At 41.6% G+C, this 14,955-nt stretch overlaps 2 protein-coding genes across 5 annotated transcripts in view; both read right to left on the reverse strand.

The window, feature by feature from the left end:
- yjefn3 (YjeF N-terminal domain containing 3) overlaps window positions 1-8,178 on the reverse strand; it is a 72,792-nt gene extending 64,614 nt beyond the window's left edge. Inside the window, exons 1-2 of one of the 2 annotated variants that reach the window (XM_080769776.1) lie at window positions 8,040-8,178; window positions 329-410 (exon numbers count right to left, since the gene is read on the reverse strand). In XM_080769776.1, the coding sequence (XP_080625902.1) occupies window positions 329-387 (59 nt within the window). In that variant the 5' untranslated portion in view covers window positions 388-410; window positions 8,040-8,178. Of the gene's footprint in view, window positions 1-328; window positions 631-8,039 lie in introns of those variants that run through there. The other variant, XM_080769775.1, reaches the window with a different exon arrangement.
- A 2,369-nt stretch (window positions 8,179-10,547) lies between these two features.
- The window catches only part of gatad2ab (GATA zinc finger domain containing 2Ab), a 43,523-nt gene continuing 39,115 nt past the window's right edge, over window positions 10,548-14,955 (reverse strand). For all 3 annotated transcript variants that reach the window (XM_080771266.1, XM_080771264.1, XM_080771265.1), the window contains exon 11: window positions 10,548-13,860. In XM_080771266.1, the coding sequence (XP_080627392.1) occupies window positions 13,727-13,860 (134 nt within the window). In that variant the 3' untranslated portion in view covers window positions 10,548-13,726. The remainder of the gene's footprint in view (window positions 13,861-14,955) is intronic.

The following is a 14,955-nucleotide window of genomic DNA, read 5'->3' on the forward strand; positions in this document are numbered from 1 at the left end:
AATCACCATAATAATAACAAACACTGCCACTCACATGGTGTCTGGCGGATTATTATAACCTGATTTTAAATCACTTTCTGACCCCCCCTCTCTCTCAACACTCAGTTGCAATCAGATACATGGAGAGTGGAGTGGATAATGCTCATTGAGTTGCATCCTACAGGTCACAGAATAGAACTGAATGGAAGAGAACTGAAGAGGACAGACCAAATCAAAGCAGAGCATAAAAACATGACATGCACACATAGAGACCAACAAGAGGTTTGAGTCAGTGCAACAGTACGTACCACACACATCAGAATTCAACAGTTTCAAACTGGGAGTTTACCTGAGGTAACGCAGCGAATCAACAGTCGCTGCTTCCGCTTCAGTGGAGCTGTGGTTCATCTTGGTCGTCTGTTTTCAGGGCACTGGATTCAGCAAACGGGAGAAGGATGAGCTGTTACTGCCTCTCAGTAAAAACACCTCTCTGACTGAAGGAACACTGTCTCTGTCTGCTCCTGAATGTACTGGGAATAATAATGACCTTTCTCTCTCTCTCCCTCTGAATTGATGCAAACCCTAGGTGGTGGCTATTGACTGTCTCCCACTCAGAGTGTTTCCCTTCAATATTACCCTTTCTATGCTGTATCCCCCTCTCCCTGTGGCTCTGGCTCATTCCCTGATAAAACCGTCTGGCTCTGTGTATCAGCAGCCCTCGCCAAGGAAAACCAGCCAATTAAGGAGCAGGAAGGCATGGTGCTAGCCAGCTGATTGGCTCAGCCATGATCACAACAACTCAGCCAGCAGGGGTGCGCCCCACTCACACAGAGACCCAGACATACAGTGCACCACACACACACACACACACACACACACACACACACACACACACACACACACACACACACACACAGCAACACCTTTGATATTCAGGAGAGGTAATTGACAGATATTAACACTACAAACAAATCTTGGACACAGAATCATTGGGATCTATATAATGTACTGTACATTGGGAACAGCTGAAAAAAATATGAAAGGAAAAAAGGCTCCTGCATAATCATGAGTGCACAACAATGAGTCATAAATCCACACACGCGCGCGCGCACACGCACACACACACACACACACACACACACACACACACACACACACACACACACACACACACACACACACACACACACACACACACACACACACAGTGAGTGATATCACAGGGAATTCTTAAATGAGTCGTGCTGACAAACAATAGCTCACATTCTTCTATAAAGGTCAGTTTCTTATTCAGGTTTTCCCCTTCCACTCTCTCAATTCACAATGTGTATTCAAGTAGGAGTAGCCAGAATCAAAGGTTCTGATTCTCTATTTGGTATTTATGGCACAGGGTAATGGCTTGATGCACACCATGGCATCACTGAGAATATTAACATATTTTGAATGATTTCTAACCATGTGACCAAACATGTTTGGCAGGCAGCTCACGCACTATGACGTAATTTTCCATTCAATGTCAATGGGAATTCCTATATTATGGACAGACCTATAATATTGCACAAAAGGATAAAGCATACATAAAGCATAAGTACTGTTGGTCCAATGTGCCACCTAGAGGTCTTACAGAGTCATTGCCACTGACAGTTAGTGAATGTAAAGCTGGTCCTATCCAAGACAAATTTAAAGATTCTGAATGTAAGCAATTTACTATTAAGAGATACAAGCAAAGGCTCAGTTTGATGTAATTTGATTTAAAATAGTAACATTAACATAAAAAAATCACACCCGTGTTTAGTGAGGGGAGCTCTTATCATCTTAACATCGTCATGACGTAAAATTCTCAATTCATTGTCAATAGGAATTTAATGTTTGTGTAGGACAAAAAACACACCCCGTGTGAAGTGAGGGGCGCTAATATATTAAAGTCTAACTCATGTTGATTAGGTGATGTAATGGTGATGTAAAACAAACAAACATTAAACGCCATTAACAATAAAGAGACAATATGACGTAATGAGGCACATTTTCCCTTCATTGTCAATGGAGTTTACAAAACAAACATTGAACTAAAGACAAACATTAAACCTGTGTGTAAATGAGTGCATTTATATAGCGCTTTTATCCAAGGTGCTTTACATAGATTGTGCATTACCCATTCACACAAACATTCATACACCGATGGCGGCGGAAACCATGCAAGGCACCAGCCAGCACATCAGGAGCAATTAGGGGTTCAGTGTCTTGCTCAAGGACACCTCAACACTGACTCTGGGGGAGCCCGGGTTCGAACTACCCCTGCTCCACCGCCACCCGCCCCTATACTGTACATATAGGAGGGGCTGGCGCCCCTCAAAAATAGACACTAAGCCGATTTGTTCATGCACTATGACGTAATTTTCCATTCATTGTCAATGGGAATTTAATGTTTGTGTAGGACGGAAATCTACACTACTGAATAATAGTTCACACTACACTACTGAATAATTTTTGATGGGTTAGCGCCCCTCAAAAATAAAATAAAATTCAACTAGTAAGACCCAATTACCGTTATTCCTTAAAAACCAAGGGTGCGTTTACAAATTAATTTGCTAATTAAGGGTTAATTAGGACGATAAGTAGCCCTGAAAAATGGCACACACAAACCACCAAGCAATGCACAGAATTCAGTTGCAAAATAACACTAGAGAAAGAATTGAACAAATCTGACACAATTAGCAAGCACTTGACATTTCCCAACGTGGCCCCTAGCGGCTGAGTCATCTCAGACAGACTCATCTGTGAGCCGGTCTGTCTACCCGGGGCCAATCTGGGAACCCATCTGCAAAACAAAGGGATAACAGTGCCCTCTTTTCCTGACGCGAGTCAACAGTCCGTCTCGAAAGACTAATCGGGGGCTAATTTCTGGACCGATCAGTGCCAGATTTCCTTGTGCATGCTTCCAGTATGCAAAGAAGGAATATACAGCATATATTTAACATTTTTAATGAGAGAGCTCTTTGTGTGTGTACAGTGTCTGAGAGTCTGTGTTCATTCATATAGGGGAGAGTCACAGCCGGTTTGACCACAGGAATCTTCTCCAGTTCTAAGGAAAAACATTAAATTGTGTTTCTTTTCTCCATTTTGGTTTAAGGGGTATAGTTTCTGCACAGGGCATAAAGCTCCAGCTCTCAGGGTAGGAATAACACCCCTTTAGACAATGGTTCTAGAACTAAGACTAATTGGAGTGAAATCCTATTACATGCACATGCCATGTTAATATGGACAAACAGAAAATTGGGGAAATGTTTTAATGTGGCTTAAATGTACCCAAATGATAGCCTATGACCACAAATGTATGACCAGTAAGGAGGAATCAGAGAAAGTGTGTGTTCCTACAGTAGGTCATTGATTTAGTCCTGTTAAGGCACGATAAGCCGTTTCTTTACAACAGGTTTCTATGGAGAGGAAACACTCAGGGTTTCTATGGAGAGGAAACCATAGAAACCTTTGGTTTAGGGTTTTTGTGGCAGTACACAGTTGACCAGTAAGAAGTGAGAGAAAATCGAAATATATCTGAATCCTGGGTAGCTCGGTGGAGCATTTCTTGCCCTTCACCACGGAGACCAGGGGTTTGAAACCTCTGCGGTGCATCCGGCTTGGCCGGGTGCTCCATTGAACACAATTGGGCATGTGTGAGGGTGGAAAGCCAGCAGGGGAGAGTGAACTGTTTGGTCAGGGAGGGTGCCTGTTCAGTGGAGAGACGAACTAGGTTGTATAATGTGTTTCTCCCTCCTGGCAAAACTCCTCACTGTCAGGTGAAAACCACACACATGGAGACACATGCTTGTCTACACCCTCCCACGCAGACCAGCTGCAGGGGTTAGCAGTTAGGCCTTAGGGCCTACACGTGTGTAGGGAATATTCACAACTGAAGAGAAAAAAGGAGGGAGAAATACATCTGAATCCCAAATGAATTGAATCCTGTGTTATCACTGCATTGCACGGGAGTTTAAAGAACGTGTAAAGTAAATTACGGAAAAGTGCATTAACAGACATATCCCTTCATGCTGGGGCGCTGCACTGTTGGCGAACGACATCTATAAAATAAATTGTATCTCCTTTCAGCATCTATCATAGATTTAAATAGAACATGGGCTAAATAGAACACAGACCTCTGGCAAGGTGGCAGTTTGTCTAACAAGGTATTGCGGTCCTATAGTCACTATTACTTCATGGATGTGACCTGTTAATCAGTTCTTCATGGGCCATTGATAAACCTTTTTTCAAAATTCTTAGCTGTAGTAGCTGGTAGTGAACATGGACATCGGGCGCTTATGACCTACATCTATTCTTTTACCCAAGAGAACTGTAAATAATACACTATACATTACTATACAATTGACTATAATACAATACCTTTTGAGAACAGAGAGTATGCAGTTGTACATTTTTAAATTAGGTTAATTTTTATCTAGTTACTTTACTGGGAAGAAGACTTTGTCTGCACATTTCTCTAGTGGAATCCATAGTATCCAGTTCATAGCCTCTGGCCATGCTGGTCTTTCGTAACACATTTCAGTTTACAGGCCTGGTTGTTGGGGATATTGTTTTATAAAAGGCAGAAGGAGGCAGCTGTCGGCTCTTAGTAGTATATTCTAATCTGTTGGTTCAATACTGTATAGATCAGTGTACAAAGAATGATTAATTGCAAGCAATCCAATGATGATTAACCGCAAGCAATCCAATCATCCAAGAAATCGAATCACACACTCAATCTCCCATACAGGCTGATAAATATAAATGTGGCATGGCGTGTGCACACAGTGAAACAGAAAACATGTATGTTCAACATCAACACAAACATCCTCAAAATTTTAGCATGTCTAAATGTTGAACATGCACATTGTGAATGTAGGAAATGCCCAAATTATAGCCATCAATGCATGTTCCACACAAAGTGGTATATTTGAGCTACACAAGAGTCATCCGGTAGCCTACTCTGCACATTTAACAGAATGAATGAACCACACTACCTATTCCCTAAACATCAAGGTTTATGAAATGTCAAAAGTGGGGCAAAAGTATATATTTAGTCACTGAGAAGGCATGCATGCCCACTAGATACAATTCCTTGTGGCTTTAAAAACCACATGAAATGTAGCATCCCTATTGGTCAAACATGGTGGGTCAAACATTTCAAATTTGGCAAAAATAGAAGAACACAATGCTATACGTGTTGTGGCGAATACATTTGGTGTAGAGGGAAAAAACAACTGGCCCGAGTATTGACCTTTTGCAGACCGCGGCCATCTTGCCATCATTATAAACAAACTACTACTACTCAAACCAATGGACACCATTTCTCACTCCTTCACCACTGAAAAATGTGACTTCCTAACCTTCTTTCATGAGAAAATCAACAATATTCACAGCCAGCTGGCCAACCCCTTTGCAGATAAAAAGAGGATAATTCAAGCTTTTCGTACAGCTGCAATGTTGGTGAGTTTTATTTTACGTTTTTTAATACAATCAGATGACTGTTTGGATGTATGGGCTGTCAATGGGAAATTGCACCTAGTTACCACCCTGCCATTAACTTATATGGCAAGGTGGCCACAGTGTGCAACTGTGCATATGGTCAATAGACCCCTGGGCACTTGGAATCTTGGATGGTTTGTGTAAATTCAGACAGTGGGATGTGGAAAATAGTGCTTCTTTGATGGATACAGAATGATGTAATTGATGGGTGTGATTCACAGCTGATTGAGAACACCCGAATGAATTAATACGCCTTGTAGGCCTAATGTCACAGACACTGACAAACCCTGATGATTAAATAGGCTTTCTTCCTTGTTACTGGGAGACTCAAATTATTATGATATTGGTACAACTCCTTTTACTTTACACTAATGAACGCACAGTGATTAAATGGAGAAGTAAACTTGCGCATATATTCTGTTCAGTGATAACAGGTACGTTGCCTGTGTGTATCACACCATCATAAAATCCTTCGGGGGGCAGCAGTGGTCTTTACTTTAGTTACCTTGTGTAAACTCAATCATTTCAAGCACAACTCAAAACAAAACTGTTAACTGTGGACGACACCATAAAGCATTACACTTGTTTACAATAGAGACGGTCCACCATGTCTGGTCACGGTGACTTTGGTAGTTTGGTCTTTGGTGTACAAACTGTAGCCATGATTTGATTCATTGGAGCGCAACTGACCTGTCGAGAGGATGATCCAGCATCCAGAAAGTCAAGTAGTCAACCTCATTCCAGTGGATGAGTGGAAGAAACCAAGACGTCGACTATGATTAGTATTGATTACCCACATGCAATGTGAGACACAATGATTTGGCAGATACTCAGCACAGGACGCGTGTGTATCCATATTGTGCCATAAAAGCTCAAAGCACTTCATCCATTTTCAATTTCAACCTTATCTTAATAACCTAATAACCATAAATGGTCCTCAGTGCTCACTCATCATGGCACAATTTCCTTCTACTCTGTACTCTCTCCTCTCATTGGTGGGTTCAGAAATAACCTGCCTACCAATCATCATGAATGATGACATCAACAGAAATAGAAACCATTGTTCTAGGGAAAAGGGTAAATTGGTAGGCACCCATGCCATGGTAAGGCACATGTCTAGGCAGATTTTTAAACTTTCCACATAACATCCCTCTGAGACAGAGCGAAAAGACATAAATTAATATTAGAGTAGCAATTGCAAGGTAGTTGCAAAAATTAGTGAAGTAATTCTTCTTTTTACTGATATTCTGCCTTTCTGCAGAACCAACATTCAACAGCTAGGTGGGATTGCTCTTGGATGAAACAGGCAAACAGTTAACACTTAATCAATAAAACATGCTGCATTGGACGCGGGCAAATATTGCGGCATGATCATGCTGGACCTCCAAAAGGCATTTGACATATTTTATATTGATTAATATGCTAAAAGCAATCGGTTTTGATAGCACATCAGTGAGCTGGATGGTAGTCCAGCAGCCGAGGTGGACGGTGGAAAATTTGGTCTTTTTTATTGGCCTAAAATATTGTCTATATACATACATTCGTGAATCCACTTGCTGACCGGCTGTCAGTATTGGCCAATTTTTATAGGGGTTTCTTGTGACCCTAAATGTCAAACTTTCCTTTTTCTTTAAGTAGCATGTTAAATGTCAAACTAGGGGGTTTTCATGATTCTGATTCCATTCCAAGCATTAGTTTTGCACAAAATACAATCCTTGGGCTAAAAACGGCCATAGACGTGATGACAAATGTGATGAGGTCAACACATTTTGGGGATATTTGCTGTGTCCGAGCACGAAAATAGCGTTTGGTTAGTTTTCACAACCAAGTGTCACTGTTGCACAGCCTAACACAAACACACATATTAACTGTATAGCCTATGATGATTTTGGGTGTGACAGTACAGTACAGTACAGTATAGTGACTACCTGGGGACCCCCACACCTCGACCGTTTCAGACGCGGGGCGGCTCGCCGGAACCAGGTCGGCACCCTGGGCGCACTCCTGTGGGAGTTGCACCACGGAGTTGCACCACTCAGTTCACACTGGTGTGATTTTTTATGAATTAATATGCATTTTTGCCTTCAATTTCCTAAAAATGTCAGGTGTCAGAACTGCATTTAAATGAACACTTTACTGGACAATACAACCCAACCAACCAATACAACTGGACAATACACCAACCAACCAAAGAATACAACTGGACAATACACCAACCAATACAACTGGACCAAGAGGCTTTGATTTGATTGTGAAGACATTAATTACAACCAATAATGAACCAATAAAGAAATGTTTACGTTATCAAAGCATCCTCCTCCTAACAAAGCCACCTGGAAAAAGAAGTGTGGGCCGTTTTGCCACTTTTACTCTAAAAAACAACTCTACACAGACAGGTGCAAGAAGATCTGTAACTATGCCTTGGTACAACGGACCACATGCCATTTTCAACATTACTGGCTTATTGCCACAGTCTTCTGATCTGTATGACTGGGAGTGTTGCACTATGTGGTATGAACACTAGTTATTTCAGCTGCTGTTACCTTATCTGTGTTGGAATCTTGTTTTGGTCCCATACGATCCACATATCACAGCACACACAGTGAAGCCTCCTGCAGCACGTGGTTTGTTGTGAGTCTTGCACTGGCTTCACTCACGGATAAATTCTTTCACAATCCTTGTTGTTAAAATGGAAAATGGTGCATTTGCCGTTGTTGTTGTAAGTTGCATTCCCTTTTCTTTGCCGTGGTCTTAGTTTCTCCTACATGTTTCTTTTGTCACAATTTTCGCTAACTTATTGTGCTTCTTCTTGTACTTGTGTTGTTTCTTGTGTTTTGTTTTGGTGGGCGTTCACTAAACTAGCGTGCCCAGCTGTTCGATTGACAGCCAAATGAGCCTACGGCCCGCCTCCTGGCCTGTTGTATCTGTGATGACCTGGGCCTCCTAGGGCCCTAGGCCCACGTAGGACCAGGATATGCCTCTGCGGTCGATTTGGTGTAGACTGTAGAGCACATCGATCAAAGCCTACAAAAACCTAGGTGTTTGTAAAGACGATCTTATTAGTGTGGTTGCCCTAAAGGGGCAACCAGACTCTTGTAATTGTAACACTTTATTATTCCACACCTGGAGTAAGACAAATGGAGTAAGACAAAGTTTGGCGCCCTACAACAACAAGCAGTTTTGACTGTACGCACTTGAGCCAGATGTCAAATTGACCGGAAAAATCGGGAATCGACCGCTTGTACTTTGCTAAGAGAAATGTTGTATATTTTATTTGATATGAATTTATTAGTGAATTAAATTTCCCCATTGACATGAATGGGGAAATGCAAAAAAACACATTCAAGTATTTTTCCCTCTGAGACTGTAAGCACTATAGTTACAAAACTTTCAGGGATATTTCCTAATTATCACTAAAATTAATTAAAAATATTATTTTTTAGGTCGGCCTCATGGTGGCGCTATAACATCCCACTTTACCTTTTGGCTCATAACTCTTGAACCGTAGGTCGTAAAATCAAAATTATTTTTACCCTGGATTCCTTGGGTCATGACGCATCTCCCCATATAGGCCACGCCCTTTTCCGCCATGATGGATTTTCCGCCATTTTGAATTTTGTCCAAAACACACTTTTCGCTTTTCCCACTACAGATTTTGTCCAAATGTCACAGAAATCGGCACACGTGATCTCTGGACCCACCCGATTAAAAAACCGACTTCGGAATTTCGGTAGTGCGTGTCGTTCGGCCGTAACCGTCGACCGAAGTCAGTAGGAGGGGCCTATATCACGAAAAACGCCATAAATCACGCACGGCATGTCCAATCCATCCGAAATTTGAATCGCATGTCCGGGGTGGTTCGTTCGACCGAGTTCCGAAAGCAATTCCATTTTCGTCCACAGGGGGCGCCGCAAACGCCATAAATGTAACCGTCTGTCGCGAAAACATGAATTTCGGGGGTCAAATCCCCTCCCAATTACTTACACGCGACCTGAGGCGTGACTCGAAACCGTAGCAGGCTGGCAATATCAGCGGGAGGGGTATCAGCGGGAGGGGTATACATGTAAGCCGCCGCGGCAACCACACTCTGCAATTTTTCAAAATTGCGACCTTTCTAGTTGGTAACACTTGTACAGGATTGTTACATTACCCTATTTGTCAATGCGTATATCTATTCTACGTCCGAGCCCCTGGTCCGAGCATAGACATGGTAACGCCCTGCCTGCCTGATTGGCCATATGGCTGCTGTGAAATAAAGGCTCTAAGTGTAGTGTAACGCCAGGGCTCCATTGGGCGCGTTGCGTCTCCGACGCGTGCGTCAAAAAACGAACCGGTTCAATTTTAATGGTGACGCACGCACGTGGCAGTGCGGCACGCACGCACAACGCGGGCAGTGGAGCCACCCTTCATTGATTAAAAAGGGAACATTCTGTGACGGTGACGCAGACGCGCCCAGTGGAGCCCTGGCGTAAATCTGTAGTAGTTTGAATTCGGAAAGTCCAATAAGGTCCAGTTGTCTACTTGTCTTATATTGTAACCATTGTTTGCATGTTACAACTAAGATTACCGGTAGTCAAGATTGCTAATTTTGAAAAATGCTTAGCACTTAAAGATAGTCAGCCTTTGAAATTGAGCCAAAAGGGCAATTTATATTGACATTGATATACTGTAGATGCCAAAGTATATCCATGGTCCAACATCTTAACATGGGTCCGAACAGGATGGCCAGTAAAACTACTGGACAAAAACAACTTGCAGTGTTAAAATGTTCTAGAAACCATAGCACAACATTACATTCTGGTGACATTTTATTTACTTCCATCATCGATGAAAGAGCAATGAGATTAATTCATGAATTGGAAAATAATAAAAATGGGGCCTTAAACATATTGTTCATCATAACAGTCATAACATTAGCCTTGGCTTGCAGGTTAATCTTGCATGTGACCGGAAGCTGTGATATCTCCTGTAACTCAGAAACAAAGAAAACATTGGAAAATGTGGGCATGAACACAAAAGCTATAAAGCAATGCATATGGATCAAACAAGTAAGGGGTTAGAATTAGTTTTATTATTACTTGATGGAGCAGAAAAAACCCAAAACAAACATTTCTTGTACACTTTTTTCAACAGGGTTGCTATTGCATTTGACAGTGCTGGCACCCCAAGAAAACGGAATGGTGTTCTTGTTGTCAGACAGCAGCAACAGGCAGTAGTCAGAAAAGCACAGGGTTACATTAAGCAGGGCACAGCATTGTAGGATTACAGACAATATGCAATATACAGATCATCTGGAATATTGCAGATACCACTTTCATAAAGAAAGACTTAACTAGTGCACAGATGGCTGAATTCATCCAATCTCCGTTCACATAAACATTTCTATTGAGGATGTACTGCTGCACCATCCTCAATGTAACCCTGGTTTATTGAGAGAGAAACCACAGGACTTGAAAGAATATATACCTACCAACAGTGTGTCGTGTCTTAGTAGAGCCTAACGGGCTGTCCACACCAAGCACGATAACTATAAACATATTGTTTTTAAAATTGCTCTAACTCAAGTGCATGGCAGAGTCCACACCACAACATCAGTGGTGAATGATAAGTGCTTGGTGTGAATGGCTCTTAAAGGAGAATCCCATACTAGAAGGCTTTCTTACCTTTATTTGTAGTTGTTACGTCCCCACCAAAGAGGTCCAGGTGTTATTTTGTGCAAAAGCACATTATTGGCTATTTCCCCTACCATAAGCCCTCAATGAATTGCATTGCATTGGGCTATGGGGTGTTGTGCCAATTCGCTCATTTCCATCGCTCAAAAATCAATTTGTTTTGTATATACCCTCTCATAGTGTAATGTAAATAGTATCCCAAGCGGCACATTTTACTACTTATTTCGGTGGAAATAAGCGAATTAGCACAAAAACCCAACCCCCATTGAGGGCTTATATTAGGGGAAATAGCCAATAATGCACTTTTGCACAAAATAACACCTGGACCTCTTTGTTGGGGACGTAACAACTACAAATAAAAGGTCTACAAGCACTGCAGACAAATAGGGCCCAGTTCTTTGTGAAATTGTGTCTGTTACAACATAAGGAATGGGACATTGGGAGAAAAGACAATTCGGGTCATAAAATAATGGGTGATGAATCATGTTCAGCAGGATTGTTTGAATGTAAGAGATGGAATATAGCTTGGTGGAATTTAAAATAAACTGTGCCGGCCCGACACCTTCCATACTGACAATGTCCCATGTCAGTACAATTAATGGCTGGCTTTGGTTGCATCTGAAATTTGGACCATCACAGACTTCCTACATTTTAGCGGAACAATGAAGCTTACCTATAATTGGTAAGATTGTACATGATGTGACATTACCCTATTTGTCAATATGGCTGCAGTGAAAAAAGGGATTTACAACAAATTAAATACACTGGCTTTTTAAACATAATTACCAATTAATTTTGGTTTTATTCCTGCTAGGCCATCGCTTTTCTTCATGGGAGAAAGTCAGTGTACTGTGAAAGTGGAAGAGAGTACAGCAAAAGAACATCCTCTATGACATCTGAACTCATTAAGAAGACAATACTCTGTTCTAAAAAAAGAAAAGTTCTGTTGGCATAGAGTATGTCACTGCTATATATTAGAGATTTTATTTTCACCACTAGCTTATCCTGTGCTGCCGCTTATAGAACCACAGCTTACATGAAACGGCATAGAGAACTCATTTTAAGGATCTGGACAAATCATACACACTTCAATGTAAAAGAAAGACTAATAAATCCATGTCATGTGTTGCTATAGGGGGTTTTGCATAACTACATTCTGAAAGCTGTCCAGCTTCTTTTAGACCAATTAAAGGGTGCTTAGGAACAACTGGACACACAAGAAAAACAAAGCCTAAAGTGAAGATCCATTCAAACTCAGGGCATAAGTATACATCTTAACTAACGTGACCCTATAAATAAACCCAGAGACAGTTTGTCTATAGAAGAAAAAGAATGCACCACAACCTATGACTAAAAGCAAATCAATGTCATAAAATATGACATTCCTTACAACCTCTCTGTTTAGCATGAATTCATCTTTATATCCAGAGAGGGTTAAAATAAACTAGAACCCTTCTAGTAGAAGGGATTCCATTTGGGCTCCACTAGTTCTTTGGAAGGTTTTTACAATATTCAAGAAGAATACTCCTCCAAACATATGGCCGTGTTTTATTGTTCTTTCTTTTTTTTTTTTACATTAGTCAGTGAAACCATAATCTGTATTTTAACTCATCTTAGAAAACTCTTTAAAACTAGGCTAAAACACGTAACCCAGCAGATGTAAAACCACCTCAACAGTAACATTAGCCTTTCAATTCAGGCCTCGACAAGAGGCCACTTCCAAAATATCAGGGAGCACAATATCTCAACACAGTATATGACTTACAGAAGAAAGACAAAAATTCTAACATTCAGCCATACAAAATTACCCGACACACCAAGTCTGCTTCTCTACTATACACCATAGGTTAAAGAGAAGAGGCCATCTGTGCGCAGATAGAGAATATTGTTTTTTACAGTCATTTGATTATATTCATTTTTGCAAAGCTGAAGCAGTTCTTAGTATTTCGTGGATGGTCCTCAGAGCTCCACCACAATCCCTGCCATGAGGTCTTAAGTTAAGTTCGGTCCTGCCACCATTTTGGGCCTGAGTCTAGCCATCTCAGACTGGAGAGGAATAGGAAGTAAGGCGAATCATTCACGGTGTATGTGATAGTGACCCTCTACCTGTCTGAACCAGAGACAGGGAAGGGCAGTGACCCTGCAACAACTCTTGGTGCGAACAAAGTTAAACTGACACACAGGGAGGGAAGGAAGGAGTGGTGACACTAGTGAGGTCTGAGAATGTACTATGCATGTCCATGTCAAGCCTTCCAGTTACCCTCAGTCCTTATCCCAGAGGCCTGAGTTGTCTCAATATGCCTCCATATTGGGAGGAAAGGCTCAGAAGAAGAATAAAAAGAAAGATGGTGGCGGAAAGAGCAAAGGGAGAGGTGGAGAGACTTTTCTTTTCTCCTTTTCTTTCTTTATTGTAATCATTGGTCAAAAAGTCAATCCTCCCCAGCGTAGTTTTGGCAGGATGCAGAGTACGTTAGGTTGATAATGAGAATGACTATTATTGATATTATTAATAATGGGAGGGGTGATGGTTAATGGTGGGAGTAAGGAATCAGGTTGTATTATTTCCATGTGTTGGCCGTCTGGGAGATGGAGCGGGAAGGAATCATGTCCAGCAGGTACTCTCGTTGACGCTCCACAGCGGAGGTGGTCTTGTGCGCGGACAGGCTGGGATTCACATAGGCCATGGTCACACCTGACAGAAGAAGCACATTAGATGGTCAATACCTTGGAGATCTCCATTATAAGCTCTATTTAAAGGCCGAACCAGACCAATGCAATTAGTCGCAACTTCCGCCATCTTGGATATCTCCTCGTCTCCCCAAAATGAGTGCAACTGCACTAATTTAGGGAGACGAGGAGATATCCAAGATGGTGGAAAGATTCAGCGACAGAATGGATTAAAACACTTTTATTTATTAAAAACTACGGACCTACAGGTTTCAAACGCTTTTTAAATAGGAAAAAAAAAGAAAGAAAGAACAGGTGGGGAAGCACGGTAGGCACCGTAGATTTTGCATTTGTACATGTTCAGAGCTATTCTGAGGCAGGGGGTGCATGCGGAAACAACGGTAGGACATGCGGTTGAACATGTGCTACTCCCGTGCTGTAGTCCGTTATGATTCCCAAGAATAAGGGTGTAATCTTGAAGCCCTCAACCTTTCCTCTCCTATTTTTTGGACAGGCTGTTTGTATGATTGCAGATAAATGGCTCCCAAAGGTGGGAGCCTACATACAGTATGTAGCGTCCCGGATGTCAAGTTTGTTTGTATAGCCCTTAATAACAGTTAAAGTCTAAAACCGGTTTGCAGGCCCAAACTGAAGCAAACAAAACACCCCCTAACCATAGAGGAGCTTACAGAAGAGAAACAAAACAAGGATGACTACACATGGCTGAGATAGTGATAGGATTTTTATAGGTGAAATCACAGCAAAAACTATTTTTTTTGCAATGGATCCGATAAATAATGTGTTGACAGCAAGCTAGTCGAAGGCTCTATGCACAAGAGATCATAAAAGAGCATGTGTTAATTATACCCATTTTATGTGAATTTCTTCCCTGTAAAGACCATGTATGGTGTGAAAAACTCTTAATTGGTGGTACACCTGTAAAGGACGATGGAAAAGAGGGATGGTGGAGAGAGATGGTGTAGTCTGGATTCTACTGATTCTAAGGCCATAGAAAGAAGATGCCACCTCCCTCGGCTGCACCCCGGCATCCGACTTTAGGACATCAAAAACAAAGACATACAATCTGGAACTATAGCGATACTGGAGGTAAGAAAGAGCA

Source organism: Protomyctophum bolini, assembly GCF_963924005.1.
Source record: "Protomyctophum bolini genome assembly, chromosome: 8".
Classification (NCBI taxonomy): Eukaryota; Metazoa; Chordata; class Actinopteri; order Myctophiformes; family Myctophidae; genus Protomyctophum; species Protomyctophum bolini.